This window comes from Dipodomys merriami, unplaced genomic scaffold (assembly GCF_024711535.1).
Source record: "Dipodomys merriami isolate MVZ:Mamm:240054 unplaced genomic scaffold, mDipMer1.0.p SCAF_7, whole genome shotgun sequence".
Classification (NCBI taxonomy): Eukaryota; Metazoa; Chordata; class Mammalia; order Rodentia; family Heteromyidae; genus Dipodomys; species Dipodomys merriami.
Genome location: NW_027206290.1, coordinates 32,608,816 through 32,618,517, shown reverse-complemented (window position 1 = coordinate 32,618,517; position 9,702 = coordinate 32,608,816). Strand labels below are relative to the sequence as shown.

The following is a 9,702-nucleotide window of genomic DNA, read 5'->3' as shown; positions in this document are numbered from 1 at the left end:
GCAGGCTTAGCAGATAATCACTGTACATCCTCAGAACAGAGTGGACCATGTTGGAACTTGGTTTTGTTCTACATCCCTAGTCCCCTGCAGCCACTTTTCTATCTGCTTTAAGATGGACACTTGCCAGCAGGGATTGAAGGTGACGCTATGAAATACCATCCTATACCCTAAACACTTGCAAGAGAACGCAGGATCTAAGGCTGAACCGACAGACAATCCTCGTTCTCTAAGCTGAGCTCAAAAGAGCAGAAACATGCAATCTTTCACATATGTTTTTTCTGCCCACGAGTATGCTATATTGGGTGTCTGTGTGTGGAGCAGGGGAGAGGGAGAGGAAGAGTAGAGGGTAATTCCTTGATGTTAAGATAATTTATCATGGGGCTGGGAAGGTGGCTCAGTGGTAGAGCACTTGCCTTGCATGCATGAGGCTCTGAGTTCGATTCCTCAGCACCACATAAGCAAAAAGAAAAAAGCCAGAAGTGGCGCTGTAGCTCAGGTGCTAGAGCACTAGCCTTGAGCTGAAGAGCTGAGGGACAGCTCCCAGGCCCAGAGTTCAGGCCCCACGATCGGACCCCCCCCCAAAAAAAGATAATTTACCATGTACAAAGTGCTTGCACTGTTTTACCTCATTTAATTTGTAGTATAATCATTGAGATGGGAAATGACATTATTTTTACCCATTCCACAGGTCAGAAAACTGAGTCATAAAATCCGGTATGTTGTTTTTTAAAAAAATCTTAAGGGATGAAGCACAAAGACTAGAGCCAGTCCTTGACTGATTTTCTTTTCCCTGTGTTCATAATGACCCCCCCAGTTACTAATTTCATCAGGGTACATGGAGTCACCAGCACAGCAGTGGCAGGATTTGAACTCAGGTCCCCTGGCTCTGTTCTCAGAACTCATAACTACTGCTTCCAATAACCCAACTACTCAGCATACATCCCAAAGAGGGCAGTAACCTCAATTGAGTGCTCAGCAAAGAGTGCATCCCCCCACCTCCACCCTGCCCCATTGACAACAGAGATCGGTGGAACGAGGAAGATTTCACACACACACACACACACACACACACACACACACACACACACACACACACACACACACACACACACACATACACACACCTAAGAGCTAGAACAGAGACTCAAACCTAGTTGACCAAATTGTCACCTGGACTGAAAAAGGAGTGGAGGGGGGCTAGGGGCTAGCTACCCCACATCTACCCTCTTGTACTTCCTTCTGAACAAGACCCACTCCCAGACCAGACCTCATCACTTGGTCCAACAGGTGATGTTAAGGTAAATTCTTAGATATATTTTGAAGATACAATCTTAATGGATGTATGAGAGACTAGTTAGTGGTGTAAAAAAAAAAGAGTTAAGGTTCAGGATGGGTGTGGCAAAATGCTGTAGGTAGACTAAAGAACTTCACACAAATTCTTTTTTTATTATCAAGCTGGGAGTTATGGCTCAAGAGATAGATAGATACTGGCCAAGCAAACACAAGGCCCTGAAATGGAATCCCAGTACAAAAGTTCAGGGACAGCGCCCAGGCCCTGAGTTCAAGCTCCAGAACTGGCACCAAAAAACACAAAAAGATCTACTCCCTTTCTTTTATTAGGACCCCACCCCCACTGTGTATTGAAATCCTACTTTGTTGCCTCTCTCTGTCAGGTTATTTCTCTATGTTTTGGTTTTGGTTTGGTTTGGTTGTCTGTCCTGAGGGCTTGAACTCAGGGTCTTTTGCTCTTGCTTTGCTTTTTCGCACATGGCTGGCACTCTACCAGTTGAGCCATGCCTCTATTTCCTGCAATTTCGAATAGTTTTTTATCATGAATTCAGGCAGTGAAAATGGATCATAGGGAAGGAATGTTGCCAAAATAACCATGATATTCCTTCTCAAACTAAAAATAACTCATTGTTTAGTCCATTGATATACCTTGCTTCAATAATCAAGAGCCAACTGTACTCTACCCTGGCTTCCATATGATTGATTTCTTCTTCACAGCTCACAGCAGGCAGTAAAGGCAGAGGGTCTTCATGCTGCTTTCTTGACTCTCCCTAGAATGGATGTGTGTGGCTGGAAAGAAATGGAGGTTGCTCTGGTCAATTTCGATAACTCAGATGAAATCCAGGAAGAGCCAGGCTATGCCACAGACTTTGATCCAACCAGCCCCAAAGGCCGGCCTGGAAGTAGCCCCATTCCTAACTGGAAGATCCTCACCCAGGACAGCACAAGCCAAGAGACTGCCTTCTCCAAGCTCCCAGGAGACGGTGTGGAGCCCCCAGAGCCAATACTCATGAATGAAGGGAACCAGCGGGTAATCATCAACATTGCTGGGCTGAGATTTGAGACTCAACTTAGAACCCTCAACCAGTTCCCAGAGACCCTGTTGGGAGACCGGGAGAAAAGGATGCAGTTCTTCGATTCCATGAGAAATGAGTACTTCTTTGACCGAAACCGGCCCAGTTTTGATGGAATCCTGTATTATTACCAATCTGGTGGGAAAATCCGGCGACCAGCCAATGTCCCCATTGATATCTTTGCTGATGAGATTTCCTTCTATGAGCTGGGGAGTGAGGCCATGGACCAGTTCCGGGAAGATGAAGGCTTCATCAAAGACCCTGAAACACCGCTCCCCACCAATGACTTCCACAGGCAGTTCTGGCTCCTTTTCGAGTATCCTGAGAGCTCCAATGCTGCCCGTGGTGTGGCCATGGTTTCAGTGCTGGTTGTGGTCATCTCCATCACCATCTTCTGCCTAGAGACACTCCCAGAGTTCCGGGAAGACAGGGAGCTAAAGGTGGTGAGAGACCCCAGCCGCCATACAAACAAGACAGCCCTTTCTCAGACCATGTTCACCGACCCTTTCTTCGTGGTGGAGTCCACCTGCATCGTGTGGTTCACCTTTGAGCTGGTGCTCCGCTTTGTGGTCTGCCCCAGCAAGACTGACTTCTTCCGGAACATCATGAACATCATCGACATCATCTCCATCATCCCCTACTTCGCAACTCTCATCACAGAGCTGGTCCAGGAGACAGAGCCAAGTGCCCAGCAGAACATGTCCCTGGCCATCCTGAGAATCATCCGCCTGGTGAGGGTCTTCCGCATCTTCAAGCTCTCCCGCCACTCCAAGGGCCTGCAGATCCTGGGGCAGACCCTGAAGGCTTCCATGCGTGAGCTGGGGTTGCTCATCTTCTTCCTCTTCATTGGGGTCATCCTCTTCTCCAGCGCCGTCTACTTTGCCGAGGTGGATGAGCCAGAGTCTCATTTCTCCAGCATTCCTGATGGGTTCTGGTGGGCAGTGGTCACCATGACAACAGTTGGTTATGGTGACATGTGCCCAACCACCCCAGGAGGGAAGATTGTGGGCACTCTGTGTGCCATTGCTGGAGTCCTCACCGTTGCCCTCCCGGTACCTGTCATTGTCTCCAACTTCAACTACTTCTACCACCGGGAGACTGAAAATGAAGAGAAACAAAACATCCCCAGAGAAATCGACAAGATTCTCAACAGCTTAGGCTCAAGAATCGGCAGCACTGACTCTCTTAATAAGACCAATGGCAGCTGTTCCACAGAGAAGTCCAGAAAGTGACCGGTTTAGCATTTCTTGAGTCTTTTAAATTTCTGTTCTGTCTCTCTCTCTGTCTGTCTGTCTCTCCCCACCCCCCAAATTTACTTTGTTTTACTAGAGACCAAACATCTTTCTTATCTTTTGTGACCAACAGCTGTCTCTGACTACAAGCTCTTTTAATAAACTCATGGACCTCCCACATATCTTAAGTTGTTTCTTCTTAACTCATTTCAAGATTTTATCACCTGTCCTGTGAAGGAGAGCATCCGTCCCCTGTATCAGAAGTACTGGCATCATTTGAGAACATGAAAATGCAAACTCCAGGCCTGTCCAGACCCATTGAGTCAAAGTTTGTATTTTAACAGGACCTCAGGGGATTTGTTTGCACATTTCCTATTGGAAAGTACTGGGATTGATCTGCCTAAACAACCGTGAGTTAAAACAAAAGCCTGGGAGGTGGTAGCTCAGGCCTCTAGTCCTAACTACTCAAGGAGGCTGAGATCTGAGGGTCTCAATTGAAGGCCAGCCCTGGCAAAGAAGCCTATGAGACTCTTGTATGCAAAAAGCCAGAGAGTGGAGGTGTGGCTTAAATGGTAGAGAACTAGCCTTAAATGAGTAGAAGGCCCTGAGTTCAAGCCCTAGTACTAATACAGAAAATATATAGAGATATATAAAGAGCCAGAATTGCTCTAAAGAGCAAAATCTGAGAGTTGCTTAATAATAATAGTAATATGAATAATAAGATACCTTATACCTGTGTCACATTTGCATACATTTTTCAAAACCCACTGACATGATCTCACTACATCTCTAGATAACCAGTACAATTGGTTTGATTATTATTTCACTTTACAGGCAATCAAACCAAAAATCAAAAGCTTGTCTGAGATCAGCCAGAAGCAATGAAGAAGTCAGGGCTGTAAATCTCCTATCTCTGGGTATTATGGGTTTTGCACTATGAAGAGGATGTGACCTAGTAGATATGATCTTTACTAGAGGCCCCAGGACCTCAGCACAGCCTGAGGATGAGGTGCCTCCCTGGCTGCCCAGATCCTCAGCCTAGTCCTCGGGCAATGGACAAACACAAACATTTCTAGGCAATTTGGGTGGGAGAGGGGAATATGAGGTTGATGAGCTCAAGGTCTGCTGCTTGCTAGGGAGCACTCACCCCTAGTCCTTTTTATTGGGGGTTATTTTGCTGATAATGTCTTCCTCTCATCCCAGTGCCAGCCTCAGACCATGATGCTCCTGCCTTTTCCTCCTTCTTAGCTGAGATGACAGGCATGTGGTTCGTTTTGTTGTGACTGAGACTCACCAACTTTTTTCCCAGGCTGGTCTCCAACTGCGAGACTCTCGATTCCTCCTTTCTGAGTGGCTGGAAGTTCAGGAATGAGCTATCACACTCAGTCCTCTCAGATGCTTTTTACCTGGTCAATTTCCATGGATCAACACAGAGACTGAGTAAGTCATCAGGAATTAACCAGTATGGCAGCTAGGGAGGGAACAGCAAGCCCTAAGACAGGTGTCCAGAGGCCAGGCTTAGCCAAGGAGGCACACTGGAAGGGGAGAGGAGCCTGCTCGGCCCACCAAGCTCCCAGGATGAGAGAATGGAAGTGGAAGTCCTTAGAGAACAAGGAAAGAAGTCTACACTCTGTCCCTCCTGATCCCCGCCCCAATCAAAGAGACCCTGTGCCTCTCTCTGAGCCATTCCCCAACACTAGCCACACTACACAGGAAGTCAACGCCAGCATGATGAGGCCCAGCCACAGGTGACAGCACAGCCCCTTCCCCTGAGCCACAGCCCACAATCCTGTCACATACTTAAGCTCATTTGAAAGCAAAGAGGGGGAAATGTACATGTATGTGTGCATGCACATGTACACACAAAATTAAAGGCACATACACAATCACTTTTCATATTCCTCGCAAAAAAGATGCTCATTTGAAAATGTCATTCACAGCTCATATTGTATGCTCAGTCAATGTTTGTTCAGTTCATGAAGTGTCCCTTTAAGTTCCCCTTCCCATCTTAGATACCTGATAAAATTCCATCCTACCTCACCATATTCTTCCTAAATCCAATATCCCCACCCCCCATGCTGAAAACACTCCTAAAGGAGAGTATGGGGCAGGAAGCTAACCTTTGAAGGAGTTCTGGGGATGCACCTGGAGTACAACTGAAAGTAGGGCACAGAAGGACCTGGACAAGAGACTCTATGATCCCAGCCAATGAGAACACTTATCTATCTTTGGGAGTATAAGGGGAGGCACAGAAATGGAGCAACAAAGGGTGAACAAATGTAGCAGTGGTACTCACTGGATGCTATGTTGAAAATGAACTCTACAACGTGTGGGTGGGGATGATAGGGAAACACTAGGAGAGAGCGAGGAAAGGGGTGACATTGTCTAAAAAAAAAGTACTCTTGGGGCTGGGAAGGTGGCTCAGTGGTAGAGCGCTTGCCTTGCATGCCTGAGGTCCTGGGTTCGATTCCTCAGCACCACATAAGCAAAAAGAAAAAAACCAGAAGTGGCGCTGTGGCTCAAGTGGTAGAGCACTAGCCTTGAGCTGAAGAGCTGAGGGATAGAGCCCAGGACCAGAGTTCAGGCCCCACGACTGGACCCCACACACACACAAAAAAAAGAAATGTACTCTCTACCTGACTTATGTAAATATAACACCTCTGTACATCACCTTTCTAATAGCAATAAATTTTTTTAAAGATTTCATATTGTTAAAAAAATCTTCTCAGAGAAAGAGCCAAATCTTGATAATTGTTGAGTCAAGGAGATAGGTTTATGGGACTCAGTTTACTGTTCCATTTTTATGTATGACTAGTTACATTTCTGACTTTGGCCACCCAGATGACCAGTGTGATCTCTGCGTCTCTGCTCTTGGTTTGGCATTGTCAATCCCCCCATCAGCTGCGGGGACTGGCACCTGAGTTGGTGACCATTGCCCTTTTGGGGTGGCAACCTATCTGAGAGCTGGCAGCCCCTGAGGATTTGGGGGATGTACATCGAGGATTGTGTGTGAGGTGTTTGATGAAGAATGGTTTATCCCATTGCTCTCTTCTCCAAATATATACCTGAGGAGTAAGGAGGGGATTCTGTGGAGGGGAACAGCAGCTTGCAGGGCAGCACCCCTCTCCTGTTCAGAAGACAGCTTCCTTCCCCCTCCCCAGGCTTTCTCCCTGGCAAGCAGGATGCCAAGAAGGCAAAAACATTTCCTCCAGGGGTTTCTCTGAAGACCCTGTCTCCATGCCTTCCCAAGGTTTCTAGCAGACTGACCAAGCCTTCAGAAGGCCGCACCAACTGCACAGCAATCCGAATGTCCTCTCCCTTGTACTTTGGCTCAGTAGGCCCCAGAACAGCCAGGGCTGTTCTGATTGATTGGCAGGTGCTTGTCCCTCCCTTTAGAAATAGACCCACCAAACCCATCCCATTTCCCAAGAGTCCATAGCTTACCTTCTCACTCTCCTGGGGAGAGGAGGAAAGAAAGCATCCAAGGCACCCTGCCCTACTCAGCAGCAGACTCCAGCCTCCTAAAAAAAAAATGGAACACATACCATCCACCCTGCAAACGTTAGCTCTCAAAGGCCCTTTGAAGGAGGAAGAGAAGAGGCAGCCTGGTCTCCCCAGGGACTCCCATGTTGGCTCAGTGACACATGGGGAGAACGTTTGCCCTCAAACGCAGAGATGAAAGGGAATGAGGGGTGGCAGGGAGCCGGGGAGAGGGGGAAAGGAAGATCAGACAAACTTTTGTTATCGCATCTCAGGGGAAGCGGAGGTAAAAGAGCTGCCTTCCAAATGTCACGGGATAATGAATGCTATTTCACTCCCGTGGCTGTGGTGTCAGTCAGCTGCGTGGAGAGAGAAGGCAGGCCTCCTCCTTCGACATTATTTCTAGTTGTTTTCCTGTTCTTGTGAACAAGAAGGGCTAGGACAAAACCCTATCCCCCCCCCACACACACACTACCATTCCCAAACACTGTTATTAACAGAAATAATAAATATGAATATAACCAGCTAATTTTTAAAAGCAGACTTCCAAGATTATCATGAGAAGTGAATGGTGTGCTTTGTGTGAGGAGCAGGAGAAAGTGCCCCCACCCCCATTTCTGTCTCTCACGCTTCAGGAGTGAAGAGAAGGGAGGAAGGAGTAGGTGAGGAGAAGAGGAAGGAGAGAAAACAAGAGGGATTCTGGGAGTGCTTTTCAAATCCCCAAGGAGGAGGGGACTTTTGCCCTTCCTCTCTTCTCTCTGGAAACAGCCTCCTCTAGAGAAGCGGTTCCCAGCCCACTGTTTGAATCCTGTCTCAGAGTTCCATGTTGTTCTGCTTCCCTCCTCAATAAAGGAGCCAGCATATTGAGTGTAGAATTGCATGCCTCTGTCCCATCACTAAGGAGCAGAGCCAAAAGAATCATGGGTGCCAGGCCAGCCTGGGCAACACAGCAAGACCCTATCTCAAACACAAGCCAGGACTAGATGCTAGTGGCTCACACCTGTCTGTAATTCTAGGTACTTAGGAGGATGAGATTTGAGGATCAAGGTTTGAAGCTTTCAAAGGCATGAAAGACCATGAAAATGTCATCTCCAATTAATTTTCAAAAAGCCAGAAGTGGTTCTATGGCTCAAGTGGTAGAGCTCTAACCTCAATCACAAAAGCTCAAGAACAGCCCTCAGGCCCTGAGTTCAAGTCCCAGGACTAGCGCGCGCACGCACACACACACACACACACACACACACACACACACACACACACACACACACACACACACACACACACACACGGTGGCTTATTCCTATAGTCCTTGGTTACTGGGAAGGCAGACACAGGAAAGATTGAGGTTGAAGTTTGAGGCCAGCCTGTACAGAAAGTTTACAAGATCTCATCTCAACAACTAAAAACCACAAAAGTTGAGTATAGTGACACACACCGGTCATCTCAGCTACATGGCAAAGGTAAATAGGAAGATCGTGGTTCAGGCCAGCTGAAGCAGAAAAAAAGATATTATTCAAAGATAGCTAAATCAAAAAGCTTGGAGCTCCTTCTTTCTTTTTCTCTTCTTCCTTCCCGTCTGTCTCCACATGCCTCTATCTCTTGTAGGCCCACACTTTGCTCTCCCCCAATAAACTCTTTCTCTGCCTGAAAAAAAGTTTGATGTTGGTTCAAGTGGTAAAGCTGCCGACTATGCCCTAAGTCAAACTCAAGTACTGCCAAAGGGAAAGAAAGAAAGGAGAAAGGAATAAGGGAAGGAAGGGAGGGAGGGAAACAGCAAGGGAGGGAGGGGGAGAGAAACGGAGGGAGAGAGGGATGGAGAGAAAGAGAAAGAAAGGAAAGAAGAAGAAGGGAAGAAGGAAGGAAGAAAGAGAGAAAGAAAAGGAGAGGGAGGGAGAGAAAGGAAGGAAAGGGAAGGGAAGGATAGGAAAGAAAAGGAAAAGAAAGGAAAGGAAAAAGAGAAAAGGAGGGAGGAAGAAAGGGAAAGAGGGTAAGAGGGAAGCAAAGAAGGAAGGAAAAAAGAAAGAAGAAGGAAAAAAAACAAACAAAAATGCAACGGACCTCTGAAGTCAAGAACTAACTTCTCACCACACATATATACACCCATTCCCAGGACCTGAGACTGCCTTCCTCCCTGTTTCTGCCAGAGAGTGGGTAAGGCATGTGATAAATCTCTAAAATAGACTTATCAGGAACTATAGGATAAAGCCACTTCCCTCTGGAATAGGAAATCCCTTTTTACATCAGGATGTTGTTCAGATTTTAAATGTATTCTTTTTTTTTTTTGGGGGGGGGGTCCAGTTGTGGGGCTTGAACTCTGGGCCTGGGCGCTGTCCCTCAGCTCTTCAGCTCAAGGCTAGCGCTCTACCACTTGAGCCACAGCGCCACTTCTGGCTTTTTTCTTTTTGTTTATGTGGTACTGAGGAATCGAACCCAGGGCCTCAGGCATGCAAGGCAAGCCTCTACCACTGAGCCACCTTCCCAGCCCCTTAAATGTATTCTTAATGCTTCACATCACTGGATTGCTTTAAGTTTCAAATCCAAAGGTAGAGGGCAACCTGGAAGACAGAGAGTTATAGAAGTCCCACTGGGGGAACTGGGAAGGTGGCTCAGTGGTAGAGTGCTTGCCT

General features: G+C 47.1%; 1 protein-coding gene across 1 annotated transcript; it reads left to right on the top strand.

Moving 5' to 3' along the window:
- Positions 1 to 2,017: 2,017 nt before the first annotated feature.
- On the top strand, positions 2,018 to 3,599 carry Kcna10 (potassium voltage-gated channel subfamily A member 10). Its single transcript, XM_070007400.1, has one exon. The coding sequence runs from the start codon at positions 2,066 to 2,068 to the stop codon at positions 3,593 to 3,595; it is 1,530 nt and encodes a 509-aa protein (XP_069863501.1). The 5' UTR covers positions 2,018 to 2,065; the 3' UTR covers positions 3,596 to 3,599.
- Positions 3,600 to 9,702: the final 6,103 nt, after the last annotated feature.

What these genes read in the sequence shown, in the direction of transcription:
- Kcna10 (XM_070007400.1), top strand. Translation starts at nt 2,066, where the DNA reads ATGGATGTGTGTGGCTGGAAAGAAATGGAGGTTGCTCTGGTCAATTTC.